Source organism: Notolabrus celidotus, chromosome 9 (genome assembly GCF_009762535.1).
Source record: "Notolabrus celidotus isolate fNotCel1 chromosome 9, fNotCel1.pri, whole genome shotgun sequence".
Lineage (NCBI taxonomy): Eukaryota > Metazoa > Chordata > Actinopteri > Labriformes > Labridae > Notolabrus > Notolabrus celidotus.
Window position 1 is genome coordinate 16,242,314 of NC_048280.1, and position 16,489 is coordinate 16,258,802.

The 16,489-nt window shown below is 39.7% G+C and overlaps 1 protein-coding gene across 1 annotated transcript in view; it reads right to left on the reverse strand.

The window, feature by feature from the left end:
- The window catches only part of ccser1 (coiled-coil serine-rich protein 1), a 178,793-nt gene that overhangs the window by 148,518 nt on the left and 13,786 nt on the right, over positions 1-16,489 (reverse strand). The window contains 4 exon segments of the mRNA XM_034692672.1: positions 1,918-1,959; positions 1,961-2,018; positions 5,147-5,237; positions 15,015-15,199. Coding sequence (XP_034548563.1) covers positions 1,918-1,959; positions 1,961-2,018; positions 5,147-5,237; positions 15,015-15,199 — 376 coding nt within the window.

Sequence of the window (16,489 nt, forward strand, 5' to 3'; positions counted from 1 at the left end):
ACATTTAATCCATCCATCCATTATCTTGACCGCTTATCCCGTTAGGGGTCACGGAGGGGTGGAGCATATCCCAGCTGACTTGGAAACATGGAAAGACAGACTACCGTTCACGCACACACTCACACCTACGGGCAATTTAGAGTGACTAATGAACCTGATGAGCATGTTTTGGACTGTGAGAGGAAGCCGGAGTAGCCGGAGAGAACCCACGCATGCACGGGGAGAACATGCAAACTCCACACAGAAAGTCACGTGCCCGACTGGGGACTCGAACCAGGAACCTTGTTGCTGCGAGGCAACAGCTGCACCACCGTGCAGCCAATAAATTTAATCGTTGAAGGTTTTTTTAGTTAAAATATCGTCTTGTCTCGTTCTCATGAACGCAATGTTGTGTACCATCTCATCTCCTTAGCTGAGTGTATCATCACACTCCTACGAAGCACAGAAGTCACAACCTGTCGTCCTGCTAGCTTATTGGCTTTAATCAAGATGCAGTTTAGTCTCTGTTACAACCTTTGATGACGGCTCAGCTTTGTTTGTGCCTTTGTGACATTTACAAGAGCAAGGCGTATAAGAAGTATCACCAATAACATTTTAGCCATGATCTTGTGACGCAAGCTTTTGATGAGTTGAAAAGGTTGACTTCCGACTTGCATGATTAACTGAAACTGTCTAGACACAGAAAATGTCTCTCTATTCAGCAAAAACATTCAAAGACAGTAAGAAGTGTGATAAACAACCTTCTCAGAAAAAACAGACACCAAGGCTAAGCCAAACGTCTCAGTGACGGAGCATAAATCCGTCAACCTCATACTTCAAAAGGGCTCACACAAGTTGACCCGCACTGCTTCGCAAGCCAAAAAGGTCACATTCAGTTTATCCAGGGGAACACATGGAGATACATACATTAGCTCCATGGTAGCAGGCAGAACAAATTCAACCCCAGAGTGGAGAGAGGTGCACTGAAAGGTAAAGTAATGATCATCTGCATGGGTGTCAGACCCAATAGATACTAGCCTTTTATTGCCCACTGACTCCATGAAGCCAAATAAGCCCCATCCACAGTACCACTTCCCATGCGTGTGTATCAGCCTGCTTGTATTTCCCTGTGTCACCAGGAAGACCAAATTCTAATTCCAGAGTGCAGACAAGAAACAAGTGGCCAAATCAAATCAGATATGGAACTGTCCTTGGCAGAGCTTCTTCAAACGTACAAACACAAACTCTCAGTGTTCTCTATCAGCCGTCGGCAACTGGGAGACAAAAGAGAACACAAAGGCAGCTTGCATATTCATTCGCAGGGAGTTTATTTATTTATTTATTTACCCTCCGTCTTTGTGTGCTAAAGTCTCGTCTCATCTCCACGGGAGGGAAAGACATAAAACACGTTATGCATTTGCAGGGAACGTTCAACATCAGCAATTCCTAGAATAGACAATTTCTCTCCCTCCCTCTCTCTCGCTCTCTCTTTCTATCCCTGTCTCTCTTGCTGCAATGGGTGTGTGTTTGTTGAGTGTAGGAAAATAGTTACATTGTCACTTTAAGGTCATTAAGATCCACTGCAGGGGATAAATGGCCAAGTGGGTAAGTGCATCAAACTGATCAGTGAGCCATACATCGATTGGATTTGATTGAATCTTGTTCAATCAGACAAAAACAACAACACACTCCATCCATCTCCTGTATTTCATGTCCATGACTGTGGTTATGTCTGGCCACTACACACGTATGTAATTTATCTGCAGCTATTCGTCTTCATTTGCTGTGGTAAAGAGCAAAACAACTGTGCTCCAAATTTCCACATATTCCATCGCAAGCATTTTATTAATCTTTTGCAAATTTTCCTGACATGTTTGTTTTAGCACGGTGCTGAAAACACAAGAGCATGAAGAGTATTTCAATCTTTAACATATTCACCTCTGGTGTTCTCTTCCAGGGATTCGATCACCCGACTGGTCATGGGGAGGGGAGCAGGTTGAGACATGACGCAAGGGACTGGCTGGAGTCTTCTCTGGAAACTGCGCAACGCACAAAAGCACTTGTAAGTCATTGAATCAAGTTATCATCCACTTTCTTGCTAATCTTCCAAGTGGGTTGAATACTTCATTCTGATTGGTCAAACCCCCGTAATAATCAGATTCTTGAAAAGCAGAGCAGAGATGTTGACCAACTGAAAAAACAGACAAGAGGTGACCACAAACAACACTGTATGGGCTTTGGCAGTGTTAAAGACTGGTTGAGAGAGAAGAAAATTCCAACAGACATTAGAGTTTAAGGGAAAAGGAGCTTTTACAGGTGCTGTGAACTGCTCACTATACACTTTAAAGGCCCCTAAACAGACCTGAATACATGTATCTCACTCATCGCAAACTTATACAGGTCTCACGACTTAGAAATGTATTGAAGCAAAGAAAATCAAATCAAAAGTGAGGTCTTGATCATCTTTATAAAGAGGTTTGGGCAAGCGGCAAACCTCCGGTCTCAAACGATGACGCTCATGCGGAAGTGTTATAACTGCAATACATCTAGAATCCGCTTGAGGCTGGCTGCAGAAACACCGGAAACCACATAGACATGAATGAGAAAAAGACAATCTTTGCAGCATTAATTAAACAATGTATACAGCCTGGTTCAAAAACGGATTGGCCCTACGAAGCTAATCTCTCTAATGGCACAAACTGTACGGGGGTGAATTTTTTTATTACGTTACGTTTCAGAAGATATTAAGATTTCCAGTTTTTGCCCAAATAAGGACATGACTGACGTGACTCCTGGTCGGGAACACATAGCTGTTGGCTAAGAGGCTCACACTACGTCACACTCTGCCTGGTTTAGTTCCGCATTTCCAATAGGGCTGCCGCCTTCGATTGGCTTCAAAACCGCTCTCAGGAACAGATGGGTGACGTTGCGGATACTACGTCCATATTTTATACAGTCCCATTGGTTTGGGTAATAAGAATATTATCCGTTTTTGGAATACACCTCCACGGCTGCTTTAAATGGCACATTTGACGGAGTAGTAAGGCATAAAGTCTGGAATAAAAAGTAGCAGTAAAGTCATGAGTTGACATTTCTCACTGTTTTATAAAGGTCTCTTGGTGTCCTTCTCTTTCAGTCCTGTCTGTCCACAGGGCACAGGTCACAGTTGGAGTACGACACCAAAAACCTCTGCAGCCGCACACTGTGTTGGCCACTAAAATTCTGTGAACTGCTTGCTTGTTAATAAGGCTTCACAAGCCACCTGAGAGCAAAGTGCCGATGAGAGAGCGTGGGTGTGTGTCTAGTTGTGCATGTGTGTCTGCATGTGTGCATGTATCTGGTCTGTCTGCTTTGTGGTCACTGTCTGCTGTGTGTAGTTGCATGTGTGTATTTATATGACTCCCTTTAAGGGAAAGTGTGATACAACCATTCTCCTTCAGCGCCTGCACGAAGTCTTAGTCCCCTGACTTTATGAGAACATTCATCAAACCTTTAATTTCATGCTATAGTCTGCAAACCATTAGGTCTAATGACTAAGCATGCACGCTAGTGTGTTAGTGTGTGTATTAATGATGGCACCTCCTTCAGCTCTGCATCATCCAAGTCATGCCTTAGAGAGGTTTTAAATCTGTGTGTGGGTGTGTGTATGCGTGGGTGGATGTGTGAGTGCTTGATTCAAACTGCCCCTCCCTTTCGAAACTCTCCAACCCCCATAAGCACAGGAAATTCAGTTTATTAGTGCTGGAGCTCCTGTTGTATTCTCCACTCTCCGGTGCTTCTAAGTATTTTACTTTATTTGACTGCAACTGTAATATTCGGAGTCCATCTGGGACTTCAACGTTGCCTGGAGATAGAGGAACCAACCTCACATTAAGATCTAAATTGACTGTTAGAATATAGGGAAAGTTAGACATACTCACACACGAGAGTCAGACTAAGGATGAAATGTATTATGTGTAGCTGTATCTACTGTCAAACATGTAGCCTGTGTATCTGAGTGACTTGATGCACAGAGATGGAAAGAGATACGATTTTAAGCTCATGATTAAACAGTATATTTGAGATGTTATACATGTAACACGCTCAGCCACCAGATGTCTAAATCAATAAGTAAATTTTGCGTCTTGGCAGCTTGATTTATTAATATGAGCAAACATTCGCAATCTGAGATAACCAGAAATTTAATCAATTCTGACAGTGTTTGCAAGAGCTTGCAATTTTTCACAATTATCATAATGTTCCTACAAGGAAATGTTAAATTAGAGTAACACATGCTAATTCAATCCAAAGCGTAGTAATAAATTCCTTGTAAAGACAAGAACATGGTAAGAATTAATCCTTGAATGTGTTCAGAAACATCAAAATGACTCACTCGTGTGTTCTGCTGCGTCTGTCCAATACCTTTTTTCGGTGGGATTATTTCCTTATGTGTCAAATGGGGGATGTTGGTGTTTCTGTGATTAACACTCCATGCTGCACTGTGGCAGAGCACAAGCAATATCTCTCCTCTGACAGTCACTTCTCAACGAAGAGGCATGTCAGGAGAGTGTGACTGAAATGCCGAAACCACAAAGGAGATAAATTGCTGTAAATGAGGCGACAACATCAAAGTGGTGGCACATGTTATAAGAAGCAGGGAGAGTTGTGATTTCATGTTTTATAGGTGATGGAGCAGCGGTGGCTTAATGAGCAAAATGAGAGACACAGAGTGAAGAGATAAAAACAGGGAAGAGGGAATGAGAAGAAGTGACAGGGGGACCACATATGAGCAGAAAGTGACTTCAATAAAAGACAGGATGGAGAAAAGGAGAGGAGTTTAAGTGGCATATTATAAATTTGATTGTTATGGTAATAAAACTATTTCTATTTGATGAGCAACCCCATAATTTCAGAGAAATTGACCAATACAACAATAAGCACTAAGCCATTTGTTGCACTGTCTAATCTGCATTTAAACTTACTGTTTTTTTATTTAACTACATTAAACAATTTATGTTTCACTGTCTCGATAACCAAGATGTATAATTTGCACATCATTTTATTGTCTCTGAGATACAGCTAAGACCCATATCTGTTTCATGTAATGTACATGTGATGATATAATTTGCATAAATGCCAATAAAATATATGTATATAAAAAAGCACACATCCCTAACTATTTATTTACCATGCCGATGTCGCTGATCATCGGAGAGGTCCAGGTCCAGCATAAGATCATCTTCATCCAGCTCTGAGGAACCCAGATTGTTCAGAACATCCTGAAACAAAAAGCAAACCCTCAAACTTTAGATATACTTCTTAATAAATAAACAACTGACAAAAAAAAATAATGAGTTATTATCATTATACTAATACACATTTAAAACAGGAGCTAGATCTGTATTCCTGATACACAAAAAAGTATTTGGAAAGATAATCTTAGTCTGAAATTATTATTGTGATAAAAAGTTTGAACTTAATTTCAGCAAGACGCTCATGAATGCATTAGTATCCACCAGGCTTTGCAAACAAAGAAAAACAAAACTACTTAATTAAAAACAGTGTTACAAAATTAAAGCTTAGTATTAATTATTTGCCCCTGAGTAATCCAGGTGGCTCCAAACATTCAAAATCATTTTATTTAGTTTTGCATTTATTATTATTTTATTTTTGGTTATAGCGTAAACTATTAAGATTGTAATTAGGAAGTGGGATTATTGTTCTTCACTTTCCCTGCACCTAATTGGATATTTAGTCTATCATCGACGCATCCAAGCTCGTAAAAACATCTGTTATATAAGGACGAGGGTTCAGTTTGACAAAGCAAGAGTATAATAAATGAGAATGTAGTTTGTGTACCATCTGTCCGCATATGAAATCTGTTTTCTTAAGAGGTGGGCAAATGCAACAGAACTCAAAAATAGGTTTTTGCTTATGAATGTAAGAGTCAATGTATAGTTGGTGCATAAATAATCTAAACCGAACCTAAAATAATGGTGTACAAATGCACTAAATAAGCTGGGTATGCAAGAGCTAAATTATGTCAATCAGAGTGCAACATAGGGCTTTACACTGCAGTCAAAAGGGCAGTAAGTCATCTGTTAAAGAGACCTTCAAAGAGACATCAGTGTCAGTGAAAACCAATCTTTAAACCTTGGGAATAACTGATTGTGTTTAATAAATTCCTCATCCGTACAAGAATACTGAGTAATGTCAATACCTCCATATTCTTAATGTCGTTATGGAGTAATAATGATGCATGATGCTCCTCTTCCTCTACTTGAATTTCAAAAGTCAATGCTGCCACCTGATGGACATCAATAAAATCCACTGCAGAAAAAAAGCTGTAGCTCCCTTCATACACACACCCGCACACACACACACACCGCACACACACACACCCACACACACCACACACACACACACACCACACACACACACACACACACACACCCACACACACACACACACACACACACACACACACACACACACAACATACACACAACCAAGTGTGATAAAGCATTCTTCTCCCTAGGTATAGCACACTTTCAGCAGGTTTCTTTCCAATTACTCCGTATGGAAAAGGACATGGTAATACCAAGGTTACATAATGCTGATACTTCTGTATAATTGATAACAGCAGTATACAATATACATGCAATATAAGACCTCAGAGTTATACTGATAATAATTACAAGGAGGAAAGAACAAATGTGTATCTCACAGAGCAAAGGGAATATCAGCAGCCTGTCAACCCAACAAGGCCAAAATAAACAATTATTCATAATGAGCTGTGCTTTCAAATGTCTCTGAATACCTTTAAGTTCCTGGAACAATCTTATAGACAAGGTCTGTAAAGTGGAAATAAGAGGCGGATTTTTCTGGTAGTCCTTCAGAGTACTTCATATTGGAGGATAGACCTTGCCTGAACTTTTGTCAAGTTTAAAATCAATAAAGCTTACGGACGATGAAATTACTATGAAGCAGTCTATGTAGAATGAGTGCAGAAGAAGCAGACAGTAGTTGCATTTCGACCAAGAGTTCCGGGGTCTTTTAGCCACCAGAACTACTTTCCCCGGAACTAAAAGGTTCCTGTGCCCCCAGAGTTGTCTGCGTTTCGGCAGCGGGCTGAAGTCCCGGGTAGATTGTTCAAATCAGGCCAGTGACATATGGAGAAAAATTTTTTTATGAAATAATATTTTGAAATCTTAATAAAAAACTAAACTAGAATGCATTCCAGGAAATCCCGCTGTGTTTCAACAACTGTGTAAAGTCCACAAACACTGTTAAGTTCAACCGAAAGTCCCAGGTCCTTTGAAAAGTGCTACGCCCCCAAGCAGGGGCTTTTCGGGGGGAGATTATCTACCCCTGAACTAAATTTAGACCCTGGTTCCTCTGGTCTAAACGCACGTAGTTTAGGGGTACATGCCCTAGTTCTGGGGTAAGGTTCCTGCGTTGAAAAAACGCCTAGTGAGTATCTCTCGTTCAGTTACCATCAATGTTGTTTGGACGTAAACAATCTCACATTCACTCTCTGTATGATCTCCTCCCAGATGAGTACAAGAGCCTCAGTGCTGCTTAGTGACATGCCTAACAATTCAACCACACCTTTGTCCATTACTGTTTATGTGTGTGTTTGTGTGTAAGAGAGAGAGAGAAGAGAGAGAGAGAGAGAGAGAGGAGAGAGAGAGAGAGAGAGAGAGAGAGAGAGAGAGAGAGAGAGAGAGAGAGAGAGAGAGAGAAGAGAGAGAGAGAGAGAGAGAGAGAGAGAGGAGAGAGAGAGAGAGAGAAAGAGAGAGAGAGAGAGGAGAGAGAGGAGAGAGAGAAAGAGAGAGAAAGAGAGAGAGGAGAGAGAGAGGAGAGGAGGAGAGAGAGAAGAGAGAGAGAGAGAGAGAGTAAAGAATTCTGACTGAATCAATGCCCTCTCTAATATGGCACCCATGTGGAGCCATTGTGGTCTGGGATGTGTGTACTGAATGTGTGTATACGTTACTTCAGCGGATGCTCAGGGCAAACATCAGAAAAAAAAGAGCAGAAAGAATTTCAGTGTGTTGCAATCGCACAAGAAGAGCTCATTTTAGGTATTTCAGGCATTAAAGCTAATAGCTAAAGGTATTGGAAAAGAAATGAAGGCCTTGTGATACAGCTGAACACGACTTCATTTGAAGCTAAATTACCCATTTTTAACGTAACCTCTAACCACAGAAATGGTGTAATATGATTTTACAACCCAGAGCTGTCACCTTTTTACCTCGCTTATGTGATTTGATGTGAGTATAATCGTTGAGTTAATAGAGATAATATCAGATTCAGGGTCTCATTAAGACGGCTCCATCTCTTAACTGTTCTGCCGAATGACGTCCAAAAGAGGGACAAAGAGAAGAAAGAGCTTCTCTCTGTCATTAAAAGCCACTGGTTCCAATCTGTGCAACACTCTGTGGAAATCATATTCATAGTCGATGAAATTACATTTATGCACTGCTTTAGGGTGGCAAATGCATCCAGATCAAGGGAGAGAGATTGGTCTTTGCAGCCAGGTAGAATGGCTCCTAGCAATGAAAATATATGGACAAACAAATTACTTTCATTCTGTCTGAGCAGACACTTCACAGGGCAGTTGTGTTTACAATGTGCCCAGAGGGAGCAGAGGATTGAATGTCCAGTCAAATCGGAATCTATTTGTTGAATGAAAGAAACAGATTTTTACTCACACTGTGCAACTTTTGTCACCTTACAGCTTGTATTTCTAACAAACATTTACTCCTATCAATACAGAATAATCACTTGTCCCAGAGCAAAGCAATACACATTTAATATTCAGCAAGCAGCACCATTTAAAATTCTAAATCTAGTGCTTTACACTGTTGACTTTGTAGCAACAGAAGCCATGTTGGAAGAATACATGGCAATAAAATGATGGTACATATATCTTTATCCCTATTAAACATTTCCTAATGTGACTCATGTTGTCGAGTCTCCATCTTCATGAAAATATGCTGTGATGATACTGATGAGTCAGAAAATATGACTGCAGTCTTGACTGTTTTGTAGCCTTAAGAATAAAAGGGATTCTAGATAAAGTACTTAGCGACGGCATACTGGAAGTTATCTACATTTCAAGTGAGCTGTTTTATTATAGTGTCACCAGGAGAAGTGTCTTCCCAATTTATAACATAAGAAACCACTTCATAGGGTTTATCTGTTACAGTTTTCCCAGCACCGGTGTAATGCAGGCTGGACAAGATGAATGGCTGAATGTGTAGTGACTGACCTGGGTTAGCTACCTATTTGTTTCCCTACCAAAAAAAGTGGAACCTATCTGCTTCTACTTGAACTGACCTGCATCTATCTGTATCCCTTCCTGCAGCTTTAATCTACTTGAACATTGACGTGTTGAATGGTAGTTCTCAAATGTTCAGCCGATTACAGAGACACCTGTGCCTCTTCTCCAGTGACCAGTCTAAAGCATACAAGCACAACTCAGAGCTTCATATTCTCTTGTATAGAATACTGGAAACAGTGTTGACCAAACACTAGAAGCTCACAACTACATTTGAAGAGTTGTGTTACATTTAAGAGTGCACACTTGAAAGTCCTTTCAAAATAAGACATTTCTAAGAGTATTTCTTTACAGAATTTGACTGCACTAAGACACAAAAAGCAAGTACAGGGATTCACTTGGAGCTCTTTAGCCACTATCTGCAGATGAAATGAAGTTTCAGTGAATGGAAAAAAACGTTCTTTAATTCGTCTCTATTGTCCTCAGGAGGTTGAGTCCTGTACACTGTGTTTCCTCTGTGAAAGCTGATGAGCCCCAAACCAACTTTCAACTTTGTTCTTTTCCAGGTACTTTTAATATTTTATTAGCTCTATACCATTCAGTGTTTTGAAAAATGAACCCATCAGCATACAAACCAGGAAGTTACAGTGAGATAATTACCCTGATGTATAAAGCCACTTTATTAGACAATAAGATAATTACCTGTTGATTGCAGTACTAGAAGTTCTTTATACAACCATTTGAGCATGCTGGTATTCCCATTACAGAAGTTTTGTTAATATGAAGTCCATATCTTACATGAGAACCTAAAAAAGTAAAGTTTTCTTACTTATGTACAAAACGTTGTTATAATATATAAAAAACAAGCATTTTTTCGTCACATAAATGCCTTACCTTTGTACTTAAAGCTGCTGTGCTGTTGGTAGGAAAGGTGTCAAAAACGTACTTTTTTCTTGCTGGGTTTGGAGAGGAAAGGTCACAATGCCCATCGGTACTCATCAGTAAGTGACGAAATTTGAGACTATAGCGAAATTTCTGTGTTTTCCAATGCCTTTGTATCAAGCAATGTTATTATTCTCCTCGTTCCCGTTATGACGGACCAATCAGAGCTACTTCCCAATCCTCCGTCCTGATTGGTCGAGTGGCGGCCCCACTACGTCGCCCTGATTGGCTGGAAAGCCACTACTTCCTCATAGAACGCGCACAACGATCTTTTGTGGGCGGGGTTACGACAGCAGAGAGGGCAGGGGTAGTGTTGGCATTCGAAATCTCTCTCACAACTGATGTTTATATCACGACTACCAACAGCAGCCTTAAGTCACAATATTAAACCAGTGCTTTTTATTTATAGCATGCAAGTAGCTATGAACTGTTGTGTATTAGTCATGAAATAAATACATTGTATATGTTTTCATGCTCTCCTGTGACCACCTGGCATTAAGAAACCAAGCCGGAGAGAAAAAGGTTAAATCTGATTTGATAAAATGTTTGTAAGGTAACTGTTTCTGCTTTGATATGATCTTTACAGAGTAAATATTCAGGACCCATATCTGCGTACATCCTTTTTGATTATAATAATCATATATACAAACCGTGTGGTGCAGATTACTGCATATTCTATGATGGAGGAAGCGAGTCCTTATCTGTTGTTTGATGAATACAAGTGTCACCTTACTTATGATTTCCAGCCCTTACATGGCAGCAATCACACTCTAGGATATGAAAACAAGATGTATGCCGCATTACAACGCTTTCTACTCAAGCAGCTGATATGCACAGGCAGAGTGGATTGAAGGTGAGCCATCCTGCCATATATGTCAATCAAAACACAAACAAAAGTAAACATTCGGAGCTGCTCAGCAGATAAGGCAGATTCACTTAAATAATGCTTTTATTTGCCAACTGGATTTCAACATAATCAGTCAGCCTGTCACAGTATCATCACTGCTGTCACTGAGAAATGTATGAGCAGCTAACTGAGTATATATTCTTCTTAAATGAATATCTCATGGAGTCCCTCAGGGATTTCAAAATAACAACAACTATAATGAGATCACCAAACAGCTTAAGCAAACAGCGCCTTGCTTTGCTTCACAGAGGTACTTTTCACTACATCTCTGTGAATTCAACAGATTAGTCATTTATCACTGCAAACCAAATCTTTGCTTACAGATAATTATATTCTGCCTGGGCTGTAATGACACAGCAGGAACAAAGAGCATCAGTTCAGCATACTGTTTAGTAGGGTGTGTTTCTATCTGTCTCAGCAGAGGTGTACTGTCTTAATACATAAACACCACAGTCAGCCGCACTGTACCCACACTACCTTAGAAGATGTTGTTGTTTGTACCCTGAGGCATTAAATATATTGCCAACACTCCAGTACACTGCAGAGGTGCCTCAATAGGGACCTTTTTATTTGATACAAGGGCCCTCTGCACACCTACAAACTTTTATAAAGATAGAAGTACATAATTTAATATACACCACAAGGCTTTTGCTTTTTTTCTCTGTACAACTTAGGCATCAGAAGAGCTCTTCATAGCTAAGGAAAAGGACAGGAGATTACTTCATGAGTGTATGTCAAGAACATGATGCAGTCTTTTAAGTACAAAGCAACGTGCAGCGTGTATCCCTGCCCTTTCTAATCTCCTGGTTAAACCGTTTAGTCCCTGGTAAAACAAATGGGATTGACTTCACCTAGCTCTTGTTTAACAGCGATTCCTCAGTGTGTTGTTGGAAAACAAACAGAAGCGTCTGCCTTTTTTTTAGAAGTGTTAGCCAAAGCTAACAAAATGGAAATCTACAATTCATTTGTAGGCTTTAAGCGTTGTTTAAGTTACTTTATCCATTCACACCAACTATGAACTTGATTTCAGGGTGTTGCTTTAAATGATGCAAGTTTGAAAAACAAGACTCGGTTCCATTGTGTTTTTCAGATTTGTGTGAAGATCCAGACTCTGCAACTTATCCTGTGCTTAGTCTGAGCTGTTGCATGTCTGTACTGAGTGAGTCAGAAGGACTTGAGATGCCAGTAGCTTACAAAGTCTGCACAGTTCTGTGGATGTGTGATGAGTCTCCCTGATCTTTTTATTTAACGGCAGAAACATTAAAAAAATCAGTTTAAGAGAGAACCAGAGTCCTGAAATACTAACAGCATACTGGTTTTGATCCTGCTTTGGTCCAAGCTCTAAACGTGAACTATTTTCAAATAAACCCCTCAAGCCAACAAGCAGAGTGTGGATTAAGTTTTTAATTACAACTAAGTGCAAATTAAAAAACATTAGTTGTGTGAATCAAAGCTGAAAAGAACTGTCAAGTGCACTGTGAGCTGGTTTTGCCCAGAGCAGGATGGAACACTGTAGGATATTTCATGGCCAGAGGCATGGGGTACCGGGTTAGATTAGAAAAGATCCCTTATCATACAGATAATTATGAGATAGTTTGTTGGCAGCTGGCTACAATTGTGGCCAATTACAGCGACTCTTTTCTGCCCTCTTTATAAGCTTCCTGTGCTGATGCAACTACAATTTGGTAATCCAGTGATAAATTAAGTGCACTCTTTTAAAGCTGTTCTGCTCTGCACATCAGCTCCCAGCATACACTGTTCGATGTTGTGAATGTGAACTTTTAAAGCTTTCACTTCAGTCATTTTGGGATGAAGGCAGTGAATCTGGAGAATATTTGATTTAAGGTGCTTACAGAAAGGTAGATTAAGACTAAGATATTGTGTTTGCTATGGATGATTTTTTAATCATCTGCTCTTTGTTTTTTCTGCTGCTTAATTTCTTATTCTTTAGTTTTATGTTTTTGTATTAATTTGGGAAAACTTATTACTGTTCTACTACTTTATAGTCATGTTTCTGCTGGCAGCTCATTTTTTTATTTGATTGTTTTGATTCCTGTCATTTCATACTGTGCTTTACTATCTATTACTCTCTACTAGGGATGTAATGGTATCAAAACCCTACTATATTTATTGCGGTATTTAAAAGAAAAGGACAAATGAAGACTTTGAAAAAAATCCAGTTCATATCGCTCTGAGTAGCTCGTGTCCACCCATCCACTCTGCTTGCTTGAGGCTCTGGTAACCTGAGCCTTCATCTCTTTGTCGAAAACTGGTAATAGTGATCGACAAAAGAATGGTCATGATGGGAATTTCTACTTTGGCACAAGTGTGTTTACTAACCTATTTAACTAACCCAATTACCTTGAATCCACTTTCTGAATCTTTAGCACTTGCAGGATTCTTCACCTCACATCTACTCAAATCTTTTCAGCATGAAGAAGTGCAAAGTTGCTTCTCATATTACTATTATTGTTGACTTGTATATCACAGCAGTCTGTATATTGTTTTTTGTTTGGCCGTCAACTTATCTCCTTTCAAAATCAGTTTCAAAATCCTCTCTCTGTTTCTCACGGCTGTTGTCCTCCATTTTTCTTAAGGAAGTGAACAGAGTGCAGAAATGATGAGAACGCATGAGACAATGGCCTCTGTAGTTCCGACTTCCCTCTGCTCTGCTAAACTGTGACTGACACAAAACTACACTTCCTACCCAGAAGAACTATCACTTAATACTGCCACAGGTCCACCACAGACACTTTATGACAGTTTTGTTACTGCGGATACCCTGAAATTGTCAATTTGTTACATCCCTACTCTTTACTGTGATTGATCATGGACAATTTTGGCTCTGCTATATGTCACTTTATACTGGACAATGACCACCACTGTGCCTTCTGTGTATTAATAGTTATTTATTATTGACTATTCATTTTAATTCAATATTTTAGCAGTAATATTTATTCAATATATTCATATTGCAACATTTGCACCCTGCTTTACCTCACTTACTGTTTTATTTATTAATCTATTCACTCCATTATCCATATTTAGTTTTAGTTTAATTCACATAGTCAGCCCTTTTCTAGTCTGTCCTCATGTTGTTGTTCTTTCGTCTTGTTTTGTATTCTGTCTTTGTTGTCCGTGTATTGTGTGTCCGTCGTTTTATTTGCCTTTGCACTACTTTGCACCTGCCATGTGAGAAACGCAATTTCGTTCAGCTGTATACAAGCTATCCAGATGAATGACATAAAGTTTGACTTGACTTGACTTATTGGTTTCTAATGTTGTTCATCTGAATTTTCTTTCTCCACTTACAAATGTTTGAAAAGGTCATTTATGATTGGTATAAGGGGGGAGTAGCCTGTAACAGGTACTATAATTGAATAGCCTCACCCCAAGAGTTTGCCTGGTTTTTAGGTAATTCTTGTGACAAGTCTAGATATCAGACTTTGTGTCAATAAGGAAAAATGTCATCAGATAATCTCTTGATCTATAACAATAATCTTGAGGATGAACAGAGGAAGACGTAGCACTCACTGAGCTATCTCAGCCATGCTAATTGATTTTTGTGTGTGTGTCAAGGATCTAGTTGTGCTTTACCTAATCATAATAATTGATATGTTATCCACATGCATGGCTTTAAGTCTGCACAAAAAGCCCTGGTATTATGATTAACTCCAAAAGCACACACAAGTGCATTTAGATATAATCTTCAGCTTTTGAACTACCTGATAAAATCACACACACTCACACACAATCACACACACCAACACACACACACACTTACTCACACACACTCACACACACACACACACACACACACCCACACACACACACACACCCACACACACACACACACACACACACACACACACACACACACACACACACACACACACACACACTTAAACACAGATCAGGACCTACCAGACTTCCCATTTTGGATGATGAGGAGTTGTTTCTGTGTTTGAGCAGACCACATCCTTCCATGCCAGGGGCATCTCTATGGTTGCCATGGATACGAGGTCCACCAGCCCCCTCAGATGAGGAGCGCAGACGCCTTTCCATCCGCATCACCTCATGATAGGGGCTGACGCTGCTGCACAGAGAGGCTGGAAGAAGAGGAGAAGTAAAGGTTGGATGAGAGTCAGACAGTAGAGGAAGAATAAAGGTGAAACTGCTGTAACAGTGAAACCACAACAAAGACACAGAGATGCTTTTATTACATTGTATATTTCCAATTGTTGGCAGTCAGCTATATTTCCTAAGGGATTTTTTCATTAAACCTAATATCAGAGCAGCTCTTATGAATTCAGCTTTTCAGATGAAGTTATATCTCCGGTTATGAGACTCTTCAGCGATTTTGCATTCAATCAAATAATATTTATGCCTGTTTTGGTAATAAAAGTTTGTCTGAGTGCCTAAATCAAGCTTGCTGTGTAACAATGAATCTACATAATAAATATGAGGTTTCAGGGGCAATACTCTTCAGTCAGACAAGCAGAGCACTTCAGTAATTTATCTCTTTTAAGCCACTAATATAAAGATGAGAAAACAGACAACAAAAAAACAAGCCCTCTTCTTAATCAAGGAAAGGCTTGAAGTTCTTTAATCCAACCACTTTCTCTCCTCCTCTTTCCTTTCTTTCTGACACTGACACACACACACACAGTTTCATATACTGTATGTGCAAGTGTGTACCATCCTCTTTTTTTCCTGCTCTGTTATCTGAGCTGCAGTTTCAGCCTTTACACAGAGCAACAAGAGCCCAAAGAAGCCTTTTGATTACCACCAAGTCTCCATCCATTCTTCCCGAGGTTCAAAACAAGTGAAAAACAATCAGACCCACAAGCACAAGGGGGCCCACATACCAGAGGCCTGTGACTTTGTTTGTGAAGACAAACATGGTCCAACAGACAAGCCCACTGTATTATCAGAGCAGTGTGTATGGAATTGTTGCTGCCTTGAAGCAAGGGAAGTGCAAGTTCAGCTTCTTTCTTGCAAATATGGCTTGGAACACAGTGTCTTACCAAGCCAAGAGCCCATATAGAACAGTTATCTGAATTTCAGTTATTCTTGTGTCTGATATGACTGAAGGTTGACAGCAAGGCAGAGTGAGGATGGTGACGATAACTAAAGACTTCATATGGATGTGTTGGTGCTGAAATGTGATAAATGTCTGCATTAATATGTCATTTTTATATGTTTTTTTTGTTTCTGTGTGCCCACATAACAACATTTCAGCAATCATCAATCACAAAAACTAAACTCCTTATGTGTTAAGATGATCTTTTTCATTTCCTACAAAGACAGAATTTCACGTTTAAATCTGATCTGACATGAGGGTAACAATTTGCCCGGCCATTTAGGGAGTTTTTTCCTTTTTGTCGCCAAAAAAATAT